The sequence below is a fragment of the Dermacentor variabilis genome, chromosome 1 (assembly GCF_050947875.1).
Source record: "Dermacentor variabilis isolate Ectoservices chromosome 1, ASM5094787v1, whole genome shotgun sequence".
Classification (NCBI taxonomy): domain Eukaryota; kingdom Metazoa; phylum Arthropoda; class Arachnida; order Ixodida; family Ixodidae; genus Dermacentor; species Dermacentor variabilis.
Window position 1 is genome coordinate 19,311,161 of NC_134568.1, and position 25,387 is coordinate 19,336,547.

At 42.6% G+C, this 25,387-nt stretch overlaps 1 protein-coding gene across 3 annotated transcripts in view; it reads right to left on the bottom strand.

Annotated features, from left to right (window-relative positions):
• Window positions 1-1,195: 1,195 nt before the first annotated feature.
• Window positions 1,196-25,387, bottom strand: part of LOC142575718 (OTU domain-containing protein CG3251-like) — a 133,546-nt gene continuing 109,354 nt past the window's right edge. For 2 of the 3 annotated variants that reach the window (XM_075685318.1, XM_075685300.1), the window contains 2 exons: window positions 13,015-13,204; window positions 1,196-3,393 (listed from right to left, as the gene is read on the bottom strand). In XM_075685318.1, the coding sequence (XP_075541433.1) occupies window positions 3,368-3,393; window positions 13,015-13,204 (216 nt within the window). In that variant the 3' untranslated portion in view covers window positions 1,196-3,367. The remainder of the gene's footprint in view (window positions 3,394-13,014; window positions 13,205-25,387) is intronic. The other variant, XM_075685308.1, reaches the window with a different exon arrangement.

The window sequence follows — 25,387 nt, forward strand, 5'->3', positions numbered from 1 at the left end:
AAAAAAAAATTATGTGATAGCGCATACATGTGTTGCTCGATTTCTTTGCCTCAATCTATCCAAAAGGTGAAACAGCTTATTTGCTGCGCTCAAATTTCGCATTAGGAAGTAACATAATCGTCGGTAATTTTTTTAGTAATTTGTAATCAATTGTGGCGATTACAAGCTGTTAGAAATGTTGGTCATATCATAGTCATTAGTAGTCATTTCTAATCAACTGTAGTCGTTAGACACATTGGCCATTTTGTAGTCATTACAAGTCATTTCAGTCATTACTGGTCACTCCTAATCAACTGTACCTGTTGCAAGTAGTCGTTAGACATATTGGTCATTTCATACTCATTACTGCTCACTAGTAAGCATCTTTAGTCATTTGTAATCAATTGTGGTCATTACAAGCTGTTAGACATATTAGTCATGCTGTAGTCATTACTACTCATTACTAGACATTTCTAATCAATTGTGGTCATTACAAGCCATCGTTTAACATATTCGTCATTTCAGAGCCATTAGTAGTCATTACAAGCCATTAGTAGTCATTATTAACCTCTACCAATCTCTATTATAATGTCATCATCACCAACTGTCACTATCAATCATTTTTCATTTTTTAATGTCTTCCCATGGAGTGACACTTCGGTGGATACTCCGGAGTCAGGTCTGCTGACACTAACTTCACCATGAGCCTAGAAAGCCTTTCGCCTTAAAAGCAGTGAGGGCATGCAGGAGCCTTTCATAGCTGCGCCACAAACCTCCAAGCCGGTCTCCATCCACTACAGGCGTCATGGATGACTTGTCTGCTCAAACTGGCTGATAGCACTCGGCAGACCTTCCCCAACTTTTCTTACTGGACCAGATGTGCAACGTGCTCCGCTGTTCGTATAGCAACAGCGACATGACAGAATCGAAAACAATTTGGGGAATCGCCTCCACCTTGGGATCACTACTGGTGCATAGATGGTAATGTGCTGTACACAAATTGTGTTTCTCTGTAATAATATGGAAGCTCTGTAAGGTAATGGACAAGTGAATGCTGCAAACAGAAATAATACTGAAGTGCCTTGTGCTTCAGGTCTTGAGGTTTCAAGTGACTGTGGCAGTTTGTGGTTAGCAAAAAATACTATGCAAAGAAAAAGAAGCACCTTTGTTCTTTTCTTTATCATGTAGAATGTAAAAAGAAAGTCTAGGAATCACCCTGGTGGGATGAAATTTTTTATTAATGAACAAACAAAACAATGAAACAGGTTTAAATAGGAAATACAATGGCTGTGAGATGCATGCCTCAATTCATGAGGCAAAAAAAAAATGTACAGCAAAGATCCAGAAGTCAATAGTGGCCATGGCAGTTTGTGGTTAGTAAGAAATACTGCGCAAAGAAAAAAAAGTGACTTTGTCCTCTTTTTTTCATCGTTAAAAAATCTAAAAAGGTTTGAAACCACCCTAGTGGGATGACAGTTGCATTCATTAACAACAAACAAAACAATGAATCAGGTTAAAATAGGTAAAACAATGGTTAAGAGATATATGCCTCAGTTCTTGAGAGACAGACAAATTGAAAAAGTGGGGTATCAATGGCATCTATTTTGCCACGAGTTTGTTAAAAAACAGGCGCTAAGAAGCAAACATCTCTTTTGAGGAAAAGACAAAATATTCAAAGCTATGTAGAGTAAATTATAGGTTAAAAAGAAGCAAAATAAAACAGGCCAGAACTCAAAATACTTCATATTGTTGAATACTTCAACATGAAAAAAAAAAGTAGCAGTGGCATTTGAACCTCAACGTTCGGAGGTTGCCTAATAAACCTAATGCCTAATAAACAGGTTATGAATGGTTAAGACATGAGCCGGTGCCTTGCAGATGACTAAGAGGGAAAGAAACAGAAAACAAGTCCAGGTACGTAGTGCCATGCACTTGTTTAACAATCTTTCTTGGTTACCTTATTTTTAAATCTCATTTGGCAGGAATTTAATTAGCAACACAGGCATGCCTGCCAAATAAGTATGAGTGAGTGACCTGCTCACAAAAGGAAAAAAAACATTTTAGTTCAATGGATACCAAAAAATATGTGACTATAGGATGTAGGATAGACAACAAGAAGAGGGGCAAAGAGATCATGGATAGTGGTGGGAGCATGAGATATGTGCGATACAAATGTAAGAGCAAGGCTTGACTAATGAATAAAGAGTAATCCAGATAGATTATAATGCTACAAGAAACATTGTGAAAAAAAATGCATTTGCTGAAGCACTTAACTCAATGAGAGTTAGGTCAGCGGCTTGAGACAATGGTTGAGCACAGTAGATACACATGCTGCCAATTTGCTGATTTCATGTACAAGTTATGCGTGGAAGATACCTGAAGGAATAAGGCAGCAATTGAATTGAGTGGAGTAAGAATGTTGCCAACAAAAACAAACTTCTGCATTTTGAAAGACATGACAAGATACTATGGGCTATGGAAATCTGAAGATCGTATTTACTGATCATCAGAAGTTTACAGTAAGCCCAAAACTTTAAAAAAGACTAGATGTGACTAAAATATGCTGCAGTTTCAAGAACGGCCAAAGTATTGCACTGCCACTTTTGAATACCTTGCAAGAGTAAGGCTGTAAATACATACCTAAAAATAGCAATGTTCAAATGGTGCAGCATGGCAGTGCTAAAGTGGTGTGCCTGACTAGGAGTTTTGATGGACAGACAGTGCCAGAGAATGACTAGTGACCTAATGTCTATATTAGCTATCACAGTAAAGCTTAATGCTTTCACTCATACCTCCTACCAACAATGATGATGTTGGCATTACGCTGCCAAATAAAACAGCCCGCAACATACAACAATAACTATTGCACAAAGTTCCACAACATAAGCAAGGCTTATATTCCTAAATACCAGTAAAGTGTGCCGTTATATTTTAACAATGTGACAACCACCTGCTCTGCATTCACATGTGCAGAGAAATGCAATCCACCATGTCAAGAAAAATACTACTGCAACTGCCAATACATGCAATAATATTAAACAATGGCTAAGTACTGGTGGTATGTGTTGATTGTATATACTTCAAGTGTGACAAGGTGCACACAAATGGCTGCAGTCATCTCAGAGTGGCACTGTCACTTATCACAGATACGGAAAAGTATCACGGGTTACGTTGCAGTCAAACAGAATTTTCAACTGACTAGAGGGCAGTAACAAACGAGATTGTGCCTGTGCACTACACATAGAAAAAACATTCTTAACCTACCACACTGCCAAACAAAACAGCGTGGTCTGTTTGGAGGTTGTGAAGCAACTGGTGACACCATTTCTTAGCCGAGGGATGGTGAACTGCCCAAAGGACTTCCATTTCCAACAATGCCAAAGACCGGTTATGAGGAGGAGGGGGAGCCGTCTCCTGAAAATACACATTCAACAAACATTGCACTTACCCTTTCACTCTGCAAAAGCCTGCACAGCACTGGACACTGGTTAGTGGATGCTGCCAAGACCTAACTCATTGGTACCATGTTTATAGAAATCAATGACATTTGATCAAAAGCTTTTCTAGCGCTGCTAAACATTTCCGCTGGAATTGTTCTGCTAGTGACGTCACGCCCTGCCTGAAAGGATAACTGAACTTTAAGAATTTGTAAACTTTGACCATTTTTGGCACATTGGGGAATCTGGAAAAATAAAACTTTGACTGGAGGTATTGTCGAAGCTAGCCGCCAGTGCTCCTAGCACTTCCTCGAAAAAACTAAGCAAGATTTGGACTTATAACACAATTTTTAAACGAAAGCAGCAGCGAAGCCACAGAAGCTTCTCTCAGGTTGTCTAATTTTCCCAATCAACATAGAGGCTGTTTTAACAATGCCTTAAACAGTCGTAGATGCTCATGAGTGCATGTTATTTTGATAATTGTGTTCGAGTAATATCAAACGCAACTTTATTTTTACCACCATGGGTTGCAGAATTTTGACACCATATGTACATATCATTAGGAGCAATCCTTCCCGTTGTCAGTTTTCACTCACACAAGGTGCGGTCGATTTCAGACCAACCTTCGACTGAACTTGATAAGCAGTGAAATCTCCTACATTTCGAACACAGCCTGCACGACCGCCCTTATTCTTTACTGTACAATATTGTGTAACACTGTACAGCTCCGTACAGGAACTGAACAAAGCACATGGAGGCTCCCACGTCAGTTGAATGCAAACTAGACCACTTTACTTGTAAGAAAAAAGCCGATTGAACACAGTAATCAAGTATGAGGAGGCTTCTGCATGCTCCCTGACCTGACAATCATTCCTTCCCGAGCCTAAAGAATGCAGTAAATAATGAACCAGATGCCTGCTGCAATGAGTAAATACAATTGCTCTCTGTAAAACAGGAACTTACCTGTTTTCACATTTGCAAAGCTACTGCTTTCACACATAGCATGGGCCTCAGTATGGCTAATATTGATGCCAACAAATCTTCATAATAATTTCATAATTTTTTTGCATGATATGACTTACAAAAGTTGGTAACTGTGCCAGGTGCATATCTTGTATATTTCAGATTTTTTTTTTTTTACTCTAAGTACTTATACTAAAAATAGCAAATTATTACTTTCAGTTGTGTTCCTTGAGGTGCTTCGTTGAAGTTTCACATAAGAACTCTCGAAAACTGTCTGAGCTATAATTACTGCTTCACATTCAAAATACCAGTGATCAAGTTACAATATCATACATACAGAGTGTCCCAGCTAACTTGGACCAAGATTTTGAAAAAACCTATGCATTCTTCAGAACAGAAATCGCGTGGATGTTGTTAGCGTTTATCTAAATTTACAGTACCATTTTTTTGCTAGTCTCTTTTTGAGTAATTAGCTGAGATAAATTAATTAACTTTTTAAATATAGCTTGAAACATTCAGGCGTCAATAGGAAAGTTGTGGAGCTCCACAAATATTGCCCAACCCAGGCACTTCCAACGAAATAGACTTAGCATGGCCGTTTTTAATTGGGAAAAAACAAAAGCCTGCGGAGTTTAAAAAATACCACGTGACAGCGCACTCTGTGCGCCCGAATGCGCTGCGATTGCAGCGCTCTCATGAGTGATTTGTAAAAACATCGCCAGCGTCGCGTGTTCCCTTCACTTACTAGAAAGGGCTTCAACCTTTGCTCGGCTCTGACATTACCGGCAGCGGCTGGCAACGGCTCTCCGAAAAAGTGTTTCGTCAACAGTCGTTCGCGCCTGTTGCCGAAGAATGCGCCGTCATCAGCCGTTTATTCTGATATGACGAGAAGAGCATTTTTTTTTTCAGCATTCAAGTCGATGCAGAATAGAAAAAATACACACAAATATGCATCATACATCTGAAACCTGTGCGAGAGAGAGCATCATAGGTTACAACGCCGCTTTTTTTCCAAGCTGTGCCAGCGGCTAGATGCATGACTGTCTGTTACTATCGTGCCGCATAACAGTTTCAAAGAATTTGTTTGCAGTGCCTAAAGCATGACGTACTCAAGCGAGCAGAAGGCGAACACAGTCTTAGCCTTGGGAGCGGCACGGGGCGACAAGAGGAAAACTGCCAAGGTATACCGAAATTGGCAATGTGGGGGAAGACCTAGCGCGAACACAATTATAAGGAGTTACTTGACACTGAAAGAAACAGGTAGCTTCAAGAAGACGTGGCACAGAAAGGGGACCATCAGTGAAGACGCTGAAGGAGACATTTTGGCTTTCATGACTGCAAACCCTCATTCCAGCGTGCGTGACGTGAGTGGTGAGGCCGGCATTTCAAAGTCTTCAGTGTCAAGAGTTCTTAGGAAGGCTAAAATGCACCCGTATCACCTCAAACTGCATCAAAACCTGCAAGAAAGAGACTTTCAATGGCGGCTTGACTTCTCAAATTGGATCCTTGTGAACAGTGACGAAATGCCGGATTTCACTGACAAAGTGCTTTGGGCAGATGAGGCAACCTTCTCCAGAAATTCTCAAGTCAACATCCATAATGCGCATTACTGGAGCGATACAAACCTGCATTGGGTGGTACAGGCCAGACACCAGTCCCAATGGTCATTCAGTGTGTGGTGCAGTATCTTTGACGGAAGAATAATTGGCCCTATATTTTTTTACCACAAGCTCACTGCTCAGTGGTACATGAACGACATTTTGGAAGGCCCGGTCGAAGATTTTCGCTGTGATCTTCCTTTTGCATTTTTAAAGCGAACTTCGTTCAACAGCAAACTTGGCTCACAGCAGCAGCCTTGAACGAGTCTGGCTTGACGAAGCCTTCAAACGCCAGTGGGTCGGGCGGCATGGACCAGTGGCATGGCCTGCAAGGTCACCGAACTTGACGCCTTTTGACTTCTCATGGGGGGTATGTGAAAGACCGAGTGTACCGCAAACCTGCAACTATCAGAAGCGCTAAAGGCAGAGATTGCTGAGGATTGCAGCGAGATACCGTCTTGTGTTATCAAAAAAGATACATCGGACGCACTGAAAAGGTGCCAATACTGCATTATGGCAGAGGGCGACTTGTTTGATCACATTCTTTAGACAGACATAACAGCGAATAAATCCCTACAACCGTTATCCATGAAAAGAGCCATCTGTGTGAAACTTTCGTACGACGTGGAAAAGGCACGTAAGTAATACGAAATATCAAATTCTCTGCTAACAAGGAATGGACAGGAAGCTAAAAAGCAACCTTCCGTGTCAATTTGCAATTCTTCCTTTTGTGACAACCAGCGTAATTCACACAAGTGGGCTTGTCAGCTGGCCGCCAGTCAACATGACTAACCCATTGCTTTTTTACACGCAGTTTTTCCTGTTCGGCACGACAGCGGTCGGCGCATTGCAAGATTCAGCGTTATTGTTCATCACCACGGCAGCTTCCTACGGAGACTTCGCGTACACACCGCCACACCATGACGATTGCTGGGCGTCAACGCGTCCAGGCCTATCGACATCATCAGGAGCACATATAAGAAACCAGCCACCACCGGCACCTTCCAGTGGGCTCGTCGGCTGGCCGCCAGTCTACATGACCAACCCGTTGCTTTTTTACACGCAGTTTTTCCTGTTCGGCACGACAGCAGTCGGTGCATTGCAAGATTCAGCATCCTTGTTCATCACCATGGCAGCTTCCTACGGAGACTTCGTGTACACACCGCCGCATCATGACGATTGCTGGGCGTCAACGCGTCCAGGCCTATTGACATCATCAAGAGCGCATATATGAAGCTAGCCACCACTGGCACCTTCCAGTGGGCTCGTCGGCTGGCCGCCAGTCAACATGACCAACCTGTTGCTTCTTTACATGCAGGTCAGTAACAAAGCGTCTACTGTTAAATCCAGCAATGGATGTTTCATCCAGCTAACGTGCCCAAGCAGCCTTTGTACGCTCTGTTTCGTTGTTCAGGATTTTGTCTTCTCTTTTCTAATGCTTTCTCTAGACGTAGAGCCCAATCCTGGACCTGGGCCTACGACTGATGAACTGTTAATCGAACTACTTAATGGTCAGAAGAAAATACAAAACCGGTTAGATGCAATTGAAATGAAGCTAAAGGTGGTTGAGGAGTCGGCATTTGCTATTAAAGAAGTCAGCAAAGAAGTCTCTGGCCTCGAGAAAAGTGTACAGAGGCTGCAGGACAAATTTGACGATCTAGAAGATCGTTCCAGGAGGAACAACCTTCTGGTTTTTGGGGTCAAACAAACAGCTGCCGAAACCCATGATGATCTGAAGCAAGCTGTGCTAGAGGGCGTGTTTAAAATCGTTCTCGGTGTGCAAGTTTCGTCGGCTGAACGACTCCATAGGATTGGGCGTAGACACGGGACAAGACCGCGCCCAGTCATAATCAAGCTTTTCGACCACCGCGAAAAAATGGCCGTACTACAGAATTGTTTCAAACTGAAAAATAAAGATATTTCGGTCTCGGAAGGCTTGTCAGCACCAATAAGAAACTCTGGGATAGCGCCTCCGAAATTAGAGCTGCTGGGGGGAAAGTCCAACTAGTGCACGACAAAATTAGGATTAATGGCGAGCTATCCCGATGGGATGGCGCAAGTGACAGAAGGATTCACACAGGCAAACAAACTGAAGAAAGACACCAGCTACAATGAATCCAAACCGATGCCCAAAAGCCCCTCCGTTTCATCAAGCTTAATGCACGCAGCATTGTTAATAAATCTGATATTGAAAGTATCATTTTAAAACTCAAGCCGCATATTCTTATAATCACGGAAACTTGGCTTCACCCTGATATCTCCAACGAGGAAGTAACACCACCAGGTTACGGAATTCATCGTAAAGATAGAAGTCCGCACAGTGCTGGTGTTGCAATTATTTATCAACAGTCACTACTGGTGCCCAGGTTACCTGATATATCTGCAATTGCGCGCATCCTGATTAAAGTGCATTTGGATGGGAACACTTTAATCGTAGGAGGCTTCTACCGTCCCCCTACTCAAGATAACTTTTTTTTCTCGAGCTTAACGAATTCCTGTGTTCTAGCAAAAGCTATTCTTGTAATGTCCTCTTGGGTGGCAACTTCAATATGCCTTCAATCGACTGGAGTGTCGATTTTCCTGAGCCCCTTTCTAGTGCTGCTGAACCTTTTGTTGACCTCGTAGTATTCCATGATTTAGCTCAGTTAGTAAAAGAGCTCAGTTAGTAAAAGATCTATTCCTTGTAAGAAATGCAGTGCTCAGTCGTGATCCCAAAGTGCATATCTTTGACAGAATATCTGATCACAAAATGGTGTCTTTAACAGTTCAACTTGGCCGTCCCACTGAAACCAAGAAAAAAAGATGCCTCGTTCCAAACTTTTGCCGCACTAAGGACGTTGACATATTGGATGCCATGGATAGGTCGCTGGCTGATTTCATACTTCTTTCTGAATCAGGCACATGCTGCGTGAACGAGCTGTGGTGCTTCTTTAGGAACCTAGTCTTAAAATGCGTCAGAGACTTTGTTCCAATGAGACTAATCATTCAACAGCGCACACGCCCATGGATTACAAAGGAGATAGTGCGGCTGGAACCGAAGGCTAAACGAATAAAAAAACGGCACCGTCAGTGTACCACAGAGGGCAATGCCAGTAAACTTTCCAACATATGTCTGCAACTAAAGGCAAACATTAGAAAAGCGAAGGAATACTACCAAAGTGTGCCTTTGAAGAATTTTCTGCTGTCTTTCCCGGCAAAGTTCTGGCGTCATTTTTTTCGAAAAAGCAGCCCTTGTCCAGTTTCTTCATCGACGGGGAAACCGTAATTGATCAAAGTTTGATAGCAAAATCCTTCAATCAATTTTTTCTGTTCGGTATTTAGGGATGACGACGGTTGCAAACCAATCTATTACCTTCCAGTTGATTGCCCACCAAGTGCAAATATCTCAGTGACCAAAAAAGCATTTTATCTCCCTTGTTAAATTTGAATACAAAGAAATCGCCTGGAATGGACGTCACACCTACTGCTTTTCTCATGAGATATGCCGAGTGGTGCTCAAAATATCTGTGCATCCTATTTAGGAAGTCTATATCGTGTGCAGAAGTTCTGGATGACTGGAAGTTCGCAAAGGTCACCCCAATACCCAACTGGGGGGGGGGTCAGTTCGAGGGTGCCGTCTACGTGAAGCCAAGGCCAATGGGACATGCTCCCTCCACCGAGGGGCCTTAAAGGTCCAAACACTCAGCATCGACATACATAAACTGCCATTTGCATTTTGGTATAGTTTGTGAACAGTTTAGTGCATAAACATTACATGATATTAAGGTTGTGACCTATGCGGCGCATAAACAAACCTTGCAAAAGATTACATGTTGGATTGTTGAAAAAAAGACTAATCGTATAATATTGCAGCTACTTTAACAGCATTTAATTAGCCACTTGACAAAAACTTAACTTCGCATAGATTTTAACACATGCACTGAATGTGCAGATTTTTTTTTTTTTGCTTATCAATTGGGTCGTTACTGCGTGGCCAAATCTTGTGGATTTGAAAACAAAGTTCAATAAATTGCTTTGGTGCAACATATTTTTAAGAAATGTGTACATCACTGCGATTGCAACACCAGAACATGATACAAACATGCAGACTATAGCATGTGGACAAATGCCCAGGAGAAACTCCAGATTGTTTGCATCCTGATACTAATGAAAGTGAAAAGTTTCATTTCATGGCTGTTGATGATAGGAAGGAAGAAAACTTGTGTTCATGGAACAAAATCGCATTGATAAGCTTAGAGACGTAATCATAGCTTAACACTTTCGAAATGATTACGACGAAGGCACCAAATAAAACGACGGATGAAGGAAGACGACACGGGACAACCGTGAAGTCGTAATCATGTATAACCAACTCGCCCACCAGCACGTGCTCAGTGACTTTCGAAATGAATAATTATAGCTTGCTATCCACATTGAAGCACCCTTTTGAAAGCAAGAAAAGGAATCAGTTTTTTCAGCACTAAGCATTGAACTGCAGGCAATTGAAGCAGGCGTAAAATTCTGCAAATTGAATCTATTTAGGAATACCAGATAGAAGGAAACATTGAGGCTTTCATTTGTACTTTGGCTAAACAATATAGTTTGAAATGACACCCATTAGCATTTCGTAACAATGTTGACCTAATACACGTTAAATGCATGACTACACTTTTAGGCAAAATTACACCCTTTGGGGTGTATCTCTGCCACACAACAATAATTGTCATCTGCCTGGCTTGCGTTTCCTTTCTTGAAAACGCCGCACGCCCTACTTTCCTGTCGGGAATGCTATGTCATGCTGATAATGCACATGCCATTCGTTAGTGGGAAGTACCGGACTCGCCGCGTTAAAGAAAGGCAATGCGGACAAGACTGATGGCGATTATTGTTGTGTGGCAAAAGAGTGTAGTTTTGCTTAAGAGTGTGGCTTAAGAAATCTGGATGAGTGCTATAGATTACAGTGAAGGAACTATAACATCTAATAACATCAATAATATAATACTAATATTTATTTTCACAAAACAAGCTAACGATGAGCGGCGTGCGAGGCAGAGCAGGAAGGTGAAAAACCCCACGGCAACTGCACTTGCCGTGGGCTTACGTTCCAGCATTATGGATAGCGCATATTGATATGGTCTTCATGTGAGAAGTTCACAGTATACTACCAGTGCGAGACACAGGAAAACAAAGTGGACGACAAGCATGGTTTTTAGAATGCTATGATACCACGTACAGTTTCTACAGAAGTGATGCTACCTGCTCAAAAAATTTTATGCGTTGGCTTTTGCACCTTTATAAATATTCAGAGAAGGACTCCTATATATATATATATATATATATATATATATATATATATACACAGTTCAGCAATCACACAGATCATTTGCGGCTTTGTTCAGGGGCAGACGTGGCTTTTGAGTTGGTGCTTGTTGTTGCGTTTGGTGCAAGAAGGCTAGGAGCAGGTACCGTATATGCGCAATCACGAGCAATATACACACATCATTTCTCCAGAAACTGACGCTGAGCATGGGTAGTGCGAGGATCTCGTTAGGCTGACACGACGACTTTGTGGCAGCCAAATTCCGAATACTGCATATGCGGTGAGAGTAGTTATCTGAACTTGATAGGTCATCTTGTAGATGGTTATAGTGCAGGCTGATCAAAACAGTCATAGAAGGCAGAAGAGACACCACACAGTGCTGAACCAGCTGTGAACAGCTGTTTACGTGCACAGTCTCATCGCACTGAACTTCAGCAACCGCCGTTGCGCACTCCAAAACAAATCTTACCTTCAACCCGTTTTTAAATTACAAAACACGCATATTATTTGCTCCTAATAAAGAAAAGTAAACAATATTATAATTTAAACATTTTATTCATTACATTGAAAGAATTATGCAGTGTGTGCCACGAAACCTGGCAGTAAGTAACCCCGGGCGTCGCACCAGTCGCATTGTTGAAATCGCAACCATGTGAAATGGGCCCTCTAAAAATCACATTGTGACACTTGCGACTACACCGATTTTCGTCGTTCCAGTCACAGTATGTGAAACAGCCCTCAGATGAAGGCGCACGCTGCGGGTGTGTTGTCAAGGAAGTTGTGAGGCCTTTGCCGCTGCGATTTTAGTCACGAAATGATGAGAACTGCAGCTTCCACACTGCTTTTGTGCAGAATAAAAACAGGATTTGTTCAATCACTCAGTAAATAAAAGCATGCTGAGTAGTAAGCATTTGTCTATTGTGTCCTGGATACCCTTGATAAATGGACACTCGCTTAATTGGGACATTTTTTTCCGGTCCGGTGAAATACAAATTAACAAGGTTTTACCACACTTTCCAGAAAGGCACATGATCCTTTGGAGCACAGTGTGGTGACAGCCACACTGTGAGTTGAGGCCTCACAGTTCCAACTTACGCAACAAAAAGTGACGTTACGCGCCAAGAAGTAGGCATACGATAAGCTACTATGGCTTAAACAGTCAGCCATTAGGCTCTATGGAGGCTGGGTCGGGAATTCATTGCAAATACATTTTAACCAATACTAGTGTGCTTTAAGTGGGAACGTACTAATGAGGTTTTACTGTATTCCATTCCTGTGTCCTTGGCCTCATGGAAACCGGTGTGCAGGCACGTGCTCTCACTTTCAGAAGCAAATTATTGCTATGCGACGTAATACATGCCAATTGCCTCAAACTGCTTGCTAGCACAACAGCAGCATGCATGCGTCTATGGCCTAAAGGGCAGAGCATCAGGATACAGTGCTGGGAACCCGGTTCAAAGCCCACCATTGGACACAATTTTTTTTTAAATCAAATACTCATAAGGCAGACAGGCACCTACCTACCAACATACCACAAAGTGCCAATGTGTGGCAAAGAATGCGTTTCCATTAATTACATTTTGGCAAATTGCATTAAATGATGAGCCACAGTTGCTGTATATGGCACCAGGATGTGCTTTATAATTATGCCAACATGTTACTTTGAGATGTGAAAATGTTGGTGCCCATGTTAAGCAAGTGGATGCAATATATTTCAATAAATAAGAATGATAAATACCATCCAGACCTCCAGTGAAGCTGTTTGTGCTTGCTGCAGACCCTGATGTACTGCATCTGACATCAGGCATGACCCTGCTGGAGTCAACCACATATGGCACATGGGTCATGTTGAAGTTGCTATTGTAGCCCTGTGTTGATTGGAACACAAATGGTTGTGGTTGCAGAGTGGTGCCGAATGTCCAAAAGTACTGCACATAAAAGAGAGAAAAAGAAGTGCAAATGCTGGTGACATTCTGGCATGTCTCAACACCATCTTTATGGGCTCTCACTCGTTACTAGGGGTGCACAAATATTCTAAAAGTTAAAATATTATCAAATACTATATCTTTAATATACATATTCCGATTCGAAAAATAGATATTTAGAAATTCTCAAATATTAGGTTTCATACGAATATCCGAATCAAATCAAATATATTGCTGGCTGAGTGGGAGCAAACACGGTTCTTCACATTTGTTTCTATCTAATCTAGGAATATTGGGGTGATATTGTGGCTTTAGTGAAATTCCGCTTGTAAAGCACACTTAACCACTGAACATCTTAACTAAGCGGTAAAGCCAGGCTCTCAGTAGCAATGGTTTCCGGACGCCACAAGTGGACATTTATTTTTTCTTGCTTGCTTTCTTTTTTTTTTTTTTGAAGCGCCACTTCCCATTCTGAGCTTATTGCTTGACAGCAAATGCGATGAGTGATGACTGGCACAAGGTCAAATGACTCCCGAGTTTACGGGCATTTGATGTGGCATAATTAAAGGGCCCCTGAAACGGTTCGGACAAATTTTGTAGACGCGTAGGGTACAGCTTAAGTAGAACATTCACACCACAATTTAAGTGAAGCGTTATGTATTAATGGAGCTACAAGCGATTAGAAGTTACCCTCCTCCCTAGCCATGCTTTTCCTCCTCAACTCGTTCGCCGAGCGAGCGGGGCTAAGCTCCGCCTTCACTGGTTCAGCGTCACGATGCGACGTCACATCATCCACTTCCGGTTGTTTTGGAGCCTGCCCCCACCTGCGCGAGACCTCTCCGCTAGCCGCTTGGCCGTCGACCCCAAGCGAGAGCTATCGAAGCAGCATGCGTTGCGAGCATTCTGTCGTAGCGCCGAACGTGTTTTGTATTCCGGTAACCACAGGCAAGCTGGTCATTTCGGCAAATGACTGGAGGCATAAACTCAAGCTGATGAAGGAACTTTAGCGTAGACGTACGTGAGCGGCCTGATCAGTCTGCACGGTCCATACACTTGTTGGCGCAGCGCTTAACCAGCCAAACAAAGCGCTAATATTGCTCTAACCAAGTGTAAAACATTTTAAACATTCATAAAAACAACGTGTTGATGATTACACTCCTGCGAAAAATACACACCAGCAGCAAAGAATACATTTCGTTGCTGCTACTGTGTACTGTGTATGGTAGGTGGCTGCACCGTGCAGACCATTCACATTTGACCTTGTGCTCATCTCATGGCTCATCCCGTTACGGCACAGTTAAGCGGCCAGACTCTGTCCCCTTGCGCTTGCGTTTGCCCTAATACCGGACTCGCGAAACGCTACTGCGTTAGTAATCTTCCGGTGTAAAGTGACGGCCACAAACGCGCAAATCCTGGCGCCGATCGGGTAGCGGCAGTCCGATGCACAGCAGCCAGTTCGCTCGTACGCTGCCTTGCAGAGGGACACGATGTCGCAGCTTGACATATTGCCAGTCGCTACGTTTGCAGTTCACAAGGCAACAAAGTCGAATCATAGTGCTCGCGAAAAGACTGAGACCGACTCTGACCGCGGAGCTCTCGTCAAAATGGAGTACGTTGTAACACAAGCAGACGACACTTGCTGTGTGCCGGAAGTGCTTAAGTGTACTGAAACATTATTCTTGTGCATTCTCTTTATGTTACTTTCTCCTCATAAAAACAAATTAACTAACATTCCAACTATTACAAAGATCATTTGTTTACCATAAAGTTGGAAAAATTATCGATCACGCGCCCTTGTCAGTCAATTGGATAGCTTGCCCCACTGACGTCGTATGGGTGATTTCGGTCATATGGGTAGGGGCGGCTTAAAATTCCGCCGAGCAGTGTGCTGCGATCGGCAGCGATGTGCATTTTTAAAACCTTATAATAAATTACACGCTTTACACAGGGCACTTAGATGTGCCAATTAATGATCAGAAGGACCTACTCTAACGACTCAGTACGTTTGTAGAAAATCGTCAAAAGCGTTTCAGGGTCCCTTTAAGGCACATGCTGGGGAGGACAGCCAATGGCAATTACTAAATTTTATAACATGAGCCAAATATACCATGTTTTAGTATAACGGCTTACTAGTCTAGTTTTTTAACACTGACGATGCAATTGCAAAGTTCCAACATAACTAGTTAATCCAATAAAAGCATGTGCATATCATTATTCAATATTCAAAGCTAAGTATTTGCATTCAGTTCGTATTTGAAAATTTTAATATTTACGCACCCATACTCATTACACAAGCTGCTGGTGTCGCCAATGCACCACAAAAGAGGCAAAAGCTTGCTACATTTATGAAGGTTGTACTTATGTTTGCATAACAATTAGGAGTATGCAAATACCGTAGACTTTCTTCAATTTGGCTCTATTTAATGAATTTTTTCAGCTAATCTGATTCCAACTGACAGTTCCGGCACGCATCTATGGGCCAGAATGTTCTTTCTATTGCAAAATTAGCCCTTGCCAGATAAAGCAAACTTTGTTGGTCATCGTGTGTGCACAAGACCTAAGTGGTGACCGCAATGGTGACCCCCAATTAAAGGGCCCCTGAAACAGTTTGGACAAATTTTGTAGATGCGTAGGGTACAGCTAAAGTTAATCATTCGCGCCACAATTTCTGTGAAACATCTCATATTAAGAGAGCTAGCGACGATTACAAGTTACCCTCCTCCATAGCCATGCATTTTCTCAACTTGTTTGCCGAGTGATCAGGGCTAAGCTCTGCTTCAAAGGCTCTGCATCATGATGGCACGTCGTGTCGCTGATAGCCAGTTTTCTAGGAGCGAGCATGTGAAGCCTCTCCAAACTCTCTGCCAGCTGCTTGGCAGTCGACCCCAAGTGAGAGCTATCGAAGCAGCGTACGTTCCGAGCATTCTGTCGCAGCGCTGAACGTGTCTGGTATTCCGGTAACCACAGGCGAGCTGGGCGTTTCGACGGAACGGTGGAGGCATAAACTCAAGCTGATGAAGGAACTTTCGCGTAGGCATACATGAGCTGCCTGATCGGTCTCCACGGTCCAGCCACCCATTGGCGCAGAGCCTAACCAGTCAAAAAAAGAGCTAATATTGCTCTAACCAAGTGTAAAACATTTACAAAAACATGTTAACGATTACACTCCTACAAAAAATTTACACCAGCAGCAAAGAAGAATACATTTTGTTACTGCTACTGTGCGTGGTTGAGCTCTTGCCACCAGGTGGCTGCACCGTGCAGACCATTCACATTTGCACTTCTGCTCATCCCGTGAAACGACGCAGTCAACTGGCCAGGCCCTGTCTCCTTGCGCTTGCATTTACCCTAATACCGAACTTGCGAAACGCTACTGTGTTAGTAATCTTCCTGTGTAAAGTGACAGCCACAAACACGCAAATCCTGGCGCCAATCGGATGGCGGCAGTCCGATGTGCTGCAGCCAGTCCGCTTGTCTGCTGCCTTGCAGAGGGACACAATGTCGCAGCTTGACATATTGCCAGTCGCTACATTTGCAGTCCATAACGCAACAAAGTCGAATCATAGTGCTCGCGAAAAGACCGAGACCGACTCTGACTGCGAAGCTCTCGTCAAAATGGAGCATGTTGTAACACAAGCAGATGACGCTTGCTGTGTGCCGCAAGTGCTTAAGAGGAAGCTTTAGCTCGGGCCCAACTCCGACGCGGCCTATTCAAATACATGTAAAACGCAAAAACGTTTTTATGAGATAACCCCTGGACCGATTTTGATGAAATTTGTTGCATTTGAAAGAGAAAGTTAAATTCTAGTGACTGTTGGAAGCGGAATTTCGATTTAGGGTTTAAATTTTCTTAACACGATTTTCAAATATTTGACCGTTTGAAAAAAATAGAAGCACGAAGTTTACAAATTCATATCTCTGCATCAAGACCTGATATCGCGGTTCTGTAAACGGCATCCATTAGATCATTCAAAGCGGACCAATTCAGTATGTCATTTTACATCTTACGTGAATTTGTTACGTTGGTTACAACGGTTTTGCAAACGTTGTATATCCCTATGATTAAATATTTTTATATTCATGTGTAACATACCAATTTTGTCCGCTTTAGATGTACTATTAGATGCAATTCACAGAATTGTGATATCATCTTTCATTGCTGAGTTACAGACTTGTAAACTTGATAGTTTTGTTTTTTGAAATTTTTCGATTTTTGCCAATTTTTAATAAAAAATTCACGACCTAACTAAAAAATTCGAAACCAACAGTCACTAGATTTTGAGTTTTTCTTGTAAATGCAACAAACCTCGTCAAATTTGGTGCGGTGGTTGCTGAGAAAAACGAATTCTCCTTTTACATGTATTTAGATAGGAGCCCCCGAGCTAAAGCTTCCTCTTAAGTGTAGCGAGAAATTGTTCTTGTGCATTCTCTTTCTGTTACTTTCTCCTTTATATAAACAAATTAACTAACATTCCAACTATTACGATCATTTGTTCACCATAAAGGAGGAAAAATTATCAATGACGTGCCCTAGGCAGCCAATCGGATAGCTCGCCCTAATGACGTCAATTGGGTGATTTACCGTCATATGGGTAGGGGTGGCTCAAAATTCCGCTGACAGTGTGCTGCGATCGGCAGCGATGTACATCTTTAAAACCTTATTATAAATTACACGCTTTACGTGGAGCACTTAGATGCATCAATTAATGATCAGAAAGACCTATTCTACAACTCGGTATGTTTGTACAAAATCGTGAAAATCATTTCACGGTCCCTTTAATGCATGGCCCCAATCATTGCCCAATGGCTGCTGCATCTGTCTTGATGGCACTAGAGGACAGTAAATGCACTGAAGACACAGTACCTCTCTCCGAAAATACCAATTTACAGCATGTCTTCCATTAGGAAATGAAAACAGCAGCTCACAATCAATGATTAGCATTTCCGCCCCGATTCTAACACATTAATTTTTTCAGAGAGAATTGGTCACGAAATTTACTCCACCTTTCAACTGGATACGACATAGAAACTGTCTTCATGGCATTAGCCACTGCCAACCCTCATCGCCATTGTCATTACAAGATGGTGGCAAATTGTTTAAAGATGGTGACAATGATGACGGCAATGTGGCTCTTTTAGGCTTTCATTTCAAAAGCTCAATAGCAAAATTATTTATTTTAAATGTAAATTTGATGTGACATGCTTTTGACGCTCTAGAGATATGTGCCCACTGTAGGACGAACTGTTGAAGAGGTTAGTACAGGCATGGCCCACCATCCCGTTCGAGATTGTATCAGTGCTTCTTTTTTTCTTTTTTGCTTACTTAATTTAATTTTAAGTGTTGCATAACTAGCTTCAATCGATCTATCTGCATTCTCGCTTGACCATGGGCATTGCGATTATAATAAGCATATTTTCGTACAGTTTAGTGCATGTTGTTACTTATTTTTGGCGTACTATGATGCCTTATATTTTCCCTGTCACACTGCTTTTTACCACACACATGCTTCATTCTTCTTCTAAAGCATTTGTCACCAAATGATATAATTAACCAAGTAAAGCCCCCCTTATACTATGCTCTCATAAGGAGCTTGCAAGGTACTGTGAATAAATAAAGAATGTCATTCTTACATTAGTTTTCTACTCTAAACCCATAAAAGGTGGCTGTGTGTTCAATTCAGGAACACGTTAAATTGTGGCAAATATTTCCAAAATAATCAGCAGAGTGTTTTGGAGTTTCTTCTGCCTCTATTTAATTCGATGAATTTCGTCGATCCTGTCTGGGTCACATTAACGAAAATTCACAGTAATATAATTTTTTGCTGTAAAATACACCTAATTTCGCTCAGAGAAGTGAACAACTAAACAAGAGCCCCCCCCCCAATCTGTTACTTTACGTTACTTTCCTTGTGCAGTTTTTGTTCAATTCAAAAACATAATTTTCCTAACCTAGCATGTAATTTTCACAAACTATTCGGGGCAGTTCTGCCAGTGATTTCTAGGGATGGGCGAATCATAAACTTTAGGTCTGAATTCGAAGTGAATAATAATTGAGTTAAATAATTTCGAATCAAATACAGTCAACGACTGACTTTTTGGACATGCCCAATCATTTTTACGCCTCCGCAGCACTGCCGCAAGCCCCATAGAATCTATGTAATAGAATGTATAAGTTTGGGACGCAAAAATCCTTCCCCATCCAGTTTTCTGGACTTGCTGTGATAACAGGTATGAAACGACATTAATTGAAGCCACCACTGCCATCATTTTGATTATCTCACAACCTTGAGCATGCCTTGAGCCTCTTGCATGCCGATCCTCTGGCAGCCATAGCCACCACCGCAGAAACACTAGGCCTAGCTGCGGCACCATCCCCTACCAAGCTTCCAGCAGTTCGGTGCCATGTTTTTCATAGAAACAATTTGCAATACTACAGACTCTGCATTGCTTGCATTGCTGCCTCTGTAATCCTTGCCGATGGCTTTGAAGCATGGAAAGCATGTTGCATTGCATAATGCCTGTTCCCAAAAGTTAGCTTCGCCACAATATGGCAGTGTTACATGGTGGAGCACACCTGAGGTATTGCTGTGAAGCATACGAGGAGTGGAAAGGTGCCATTGTTGCGACACTATGCAGTATTCCTTAATTACAAATGCATGTACCCACCATCTCCTGTCACAGGACGAGCACCAATACACCTAACAAGTTTCCTAGCAGACCTCTAGAGCTATTTTGGATGTGCTTGTGGTGATTTGGGCCCTAGAAGGCATGCATTCATATTTTCCAACTGACCGATTTTTCATACTTAGGGAGCTCGAAAAATCGAACACTGACTGTATTTCGAATAGCAGTACATATTCCATTGAAGAAAAGTTCGGCAGCATTTGCTATAATTAGGCTAATACAAGTACCAATTATTTGGTTTGAAGGTAATAGTTGTGGTTTTTGCATAAACCCTCAACACAAGCACTACAAGTGAAAAATTAAAAGAGGGGAGGGGCCAGCTTACTTGTATAGAAGACTAAGTTCATTTTCAGTGATGTTTGCTGATATTTTCATGCTAAAAACACAAGTTCAACATTTTTTCACAACACTAGCGGTATGGCCCACAGTATGGAACATTTATTTACAGACTCTTGCTCAGTCTTGTGGATCACCCTACTTGAAATTTGTCATGGTCAAGCCCGTGGGGTCCTTTTATGTGGCTCGATGCGAGTCGCACGTTGCAGTGTTTCCGCGAAGTACTGATGTTGCATGCAATCTTCATAATGCCAACTGCGCAGCGTCAGCCGCTCAGGCTCGGTGCTTTTAACCTAAGCGTGAGATTAACCCATTGCGTCCAGTAGATGCATAGACGAACTTAATGCACACCCTAGTTTATGATTAATCGCCCGCAGTCACCTGGGGACCCTTTTTAACCTAACCTTCTAAAACAAAATCTGTCTTTCACTAACCGTAAGTCTCGAATTATAACTGCATATACCTTAAATAATAATCCAGTTGAGTTGGTAACCACTTATAAGTACCTCGGTGTTCACATCCATTCCGACTTAACATGGAACAATCATATTAACCTTACTGTTGCATCCGTTAATCGGTCATTAGGTCTTTTAAAACATAGCTTAAAGCATGCCCCTTCTCACCTCCGATCACGTGCTTATACCACTCTAATCCGACCTAAAATCGTATGTGCTTCGGCAATTTGGGATCCCCCTCAAGCATATTTAATAAATAGCATTGAATCACTACAGAGCCGCGCAGTTAATTTCATCTACTCTGATTACTGTATTTACTCGCATAATGATCGCACTTTTTTGTAAAAAAAAAAAATTGACGCAAATTCAGGGGTACGATCATTACGCGCGTTAAATTTCCTGCAAAAATAATTTTTTTTCATCCCACGTTTGCTGCGGGATGTCAGCAGGTCAACAAGCAGGTGGCTGCCACTGTAACAGTGCGGGACACCAAAACAAATATGGCGGCCGGCGGAGCAAGCCGAACGCCATTTTTGTTCTTCTTGTGAGTACATTACGCGCATTGAAACAGTTTCTTCCGTATCAATAATGAATAATATCGTTAATATCGGCAAGTTTGCGACAACACCGTTGCCATGTCCACTTTGAGAGGACAGAAACAGAGATGGGCGCATGTAGCTGCCAGTGACATAGAAACACATGGTGGGCATGCTGTGGAAACTGCGGCATTTGTCTTCACTACTACCCTAATATGGCACGTTTGTGCTAAGGGTGGGCGAATATCTTAGCTGTGTTACAAGCGTCGGCGTATGAATAGGGTACACTTCTAATGTATTAGTGTAAACGTGGCCACTATAGTTGCCGCTCGCGATTTGTCGCGTGCTCACGAATGCAGACGAGAAGAATCGAAAGGCGCCTTCTTTGTTGTTGTCGGCCAAAATTATTTTGAAGCCTACAAGTAATAAGGCCAAGGCAAGTTTGGTTGCAGCTTTTTTTTTTTTTTTTCATGGCAGTGCGGAAAGTGATGAAAGGAATGAAATTGGGCATCTGCTTAAAAATGTTTGGTGCGTGCAGACCACTTGGTATGTCTTCAAGAGTAGTTCGCGTAGCATTTGACAGCATTCGACAGATGGTAAAGGCAATCATCATTAGCTAAACTTGGCACACGACATATCACTACGACAAGTTCGGGGGGCGATCATTACACAGGAAAGAAGCAAAAATTTAATTTTGACGACAAAATTCAGAGGTGTGATCCTTACGTGAGCGCGATCATTATGCGAGTACAGTCGCCGACTGATTTTTCGCACTCCAAAAATTCGGACATGCTCGATTATTCAGTCTGCTTCGCGGCACCGCCATTCTCCCATAGACTATATTGTATAACAACTGCCGAAAGTTTGGACACCTTGCAACCTCTCGTCTTACTTTTCAGACACTCCTTGAGCCAACTCGATCGAAAGCACCATGCACCGACTCTGACCGGTACATGGTTCGACTTGCTGAACGCCACTTTTGTTTTGAACGGAGCCTCCTTGCTGCCCCACGAAGTGGCGCTACTGCAAATCCCCGCTCATCATCATCGTTTCTTTCTGGTTCGTAGCTACAGCAGTTCCGGTTTCAGCTTACTAAGCCATGTCAAGACAATCCAGCAGTTGATTTGTTTTTTTTCTTCGTGCACGATGCTGCGAGTAGACCACGTTTTTCGTTTGTGCGACTGGTGTCAACGTGCTGGCGTGGTGATGTTTGCTTTGTGTGCTGTGTCGAGGTTGCGGTGATGCAACGCGGCATACGGAAACATCGTGTCAATTGTATAATGGCGCCGACAGTGCCCGTGCAGACTGCGCTGGGGAATGTTGGCAAGCAGGTGCTGGTAGGCCTAGGATTTGTCGCCTTCCGATGTGCTCCCTACTGACGCCGAAAATGTTCTGCCGAGACTTGCGCAGTGGTTGCATTGCGATTCCGGACACCGTCTCATTTGACAGTTTCACAGGTGCTGATACTGCTGTACTGACATGCGCAGAACTCGACGACAGAGAGATCATTCGTCAGGTTTCTGCTGCGCCGCCCGACGATGACGCACCATGTGCTACGCTGCCGTCGCATGCGGAGCGTGTACAAGCAGTGACTGTGCTTTCAGCCGCCTATAGTGACCATACGACCCTCTCAGAGATTCAGGCTTATCTGATTGCGCGTAAACGGAACAGCGTGCAACGGCACATTCACGATTTCTTCAAGCCTACTGCTGAGCCCGAATAAGTGCGTGGAAATAAAGGATTTCTTTTTTTTTTTCTTTATCTGCTTTTCTGGACACCTGTTTATTCGGACATTTCCGCAGTCCCCGTGAGGTCTGAATAAACTGTCGGCGACTGTAAATACGGTATTCATGTCATAACAGCATCACAGCATTGAAGAAACGTGCTGGCTTTCAAGAACTATCTCCCCGCCGTAAAATTGCATGTTTATCACTTTTTCACAAATTTTATCATCACTCAACTCTTCATAACGACTTTTTTTGTTTGCCATCTGCTATTTTTGATAGACGCAACCATCCCTTCAAAGTCAAGAGCTTGTCATGTCGTTCATTTAACTACGCACATTCATTCATTCCACACACTATAACTGACTGGAACGCTTTGCCTCCATGTGTTGCTACCACCACGGATCACGATAAGTTTTTAAATCTACTGTATGCCTGTACTACAGCGTAATCCTTGTGTAAACAGTTATCTATATGTGCATTAGGTTTTTTTGTTTTATTCCTTATATTTCTATGAAGATTCTCGTTGTTTATTTCAATACATTTGTTTGTAGGTTGTATAGCTGTTATTAATTTGTATAGTGTTACATAGCGTTATGACTGTATAACGAAGTTCTAACTTGTTAGTATAGTGTCACATGTGTTCTTTTTGTCATTGTATATGTGGCCCCCCCCCCCCCCATGTAATACCCTTGGTTGCGAGGGCATTTAGGGGTATCTTGTATAAATAAATAAATATAAAATTGGTGTGCTAGCTGTGATATACTCACCTCACGTCTACTCATGCTCACTCACTCACCTTCATACTCACGTCTACTAACACTCACGAGCACTTACATTCATATCGTCATTCACACTCATATTCAGCCACCTCAACTCACAAGCACTCACTCACATTCAGCCGCGCTCAATAACTCAGGTTCACGCTCACCTCCACTCACTCACAAACACCACGTTCACATTCATTTCCACTCACACTCACAAGCACTCACTCACGTTCACACTCGGCTGCACTCAGACTCACTCATGTTCATGCTCCCACTCACAGTACTCAGTCACGTTCACACTCACTGGCACTCGCTCACACTCACCTATGCTCACACTCACTGACACTCTCTCGTACTCACCTCTGCTCACACTCACTGACACTCACTCGCCCTCATCTCCACTCACACTCACTCACACTCGCCCGCACTCACATTCACTGGCACTCACTCACACTCACCTCCGCTCACACTCACTGGCACTCACGCCTTTGAAATGAGTGCGAGTGAGTGTGAGTGAGTGCGCCGACCTATGAAGACCGCCCTGGCCCCAGTGTTAACCAGAACCGCTAGACTGATCGAGTCACTACCTTGTATAAATGATTTAAATACATTTCTTCTTCTTCTCGTGATGGCGATGCCTGCCTTCATCATTGCCCTTTGATTCCTGCAGTGAAGACACACCTCACCCAATCATGATCATATCACTATCCCGTGTTTGTATCTCGGGCATGATCATAATTGAGCCATTCAAGGGGCGGCAAACTTCTTGCAATGGTTTTGGAAAATTCTCGTCATGGTGACACGGACACTTGGCTTTTATGCCAGGTGTTTAGCCAGGTGTTGGTGATTGAAGTTGCAGTTAGATCGCCGAGAAATGACATTACCAAGTAAAGTTAGAATAGGGAGAACAACCTGAATGGCACCATTTTCCAGATTTTCTATCATCGTGCGAGCGAATGATGCTAGAAAAGTTGAGGAAGGTGCCCTACAGAATCCAAAACTTTGGTGATTGAAAAACTGGTTGGCAACAAGGTGGCCCAGTGGTGGTTTTGTTTTGGCTCGTCTTGGCTATGAGTTATGCCAATGTCAATGAAGTTGCACACCAAACCGAAACTGTCGATTACGTTTTTAAATTGACATACATTACTTATAAGTAATTAGAAAATTCCCAATACTGATTCAATTCAAAGTGAAGATCGAATAGCATAACACTCGACTGAATATTAGAAAATATGTAATGTTTGCCTGCCCTAGTGATTTATTCACATTTTCATCGCGTCACCTGCAGACCAATTTATGTATAGATTATCCAAACATTCCACTGTTTCCTGTATTATGGTTTTGAAATTTTTGTGAATGCATGCTTTTGTGTTAGGATGTTCACCACTCACTACACACACACATTCTTTCGTCACATTCGTATGCATAGACCTTCCTTTCACAGTGACAAGAACATTAGCTTAGGCGTGTTGCACCTTTCGTGCATTTGGCTACCATATTGATTTTCTACCACTGCTTCAACTAGCACTGAAACAAGCAGGCTGCAACTTGTGCACACCCTAGCCAGTGTTTGATGAAGGATCAAGTAACGTCTTTTACTGATTAAATGTGCACTTTGCTGCAAAAAATTTGGGTGTCCGAAAAATCAGTCATTGACTGTACACTAGCAACTCCTCCAGCTGAT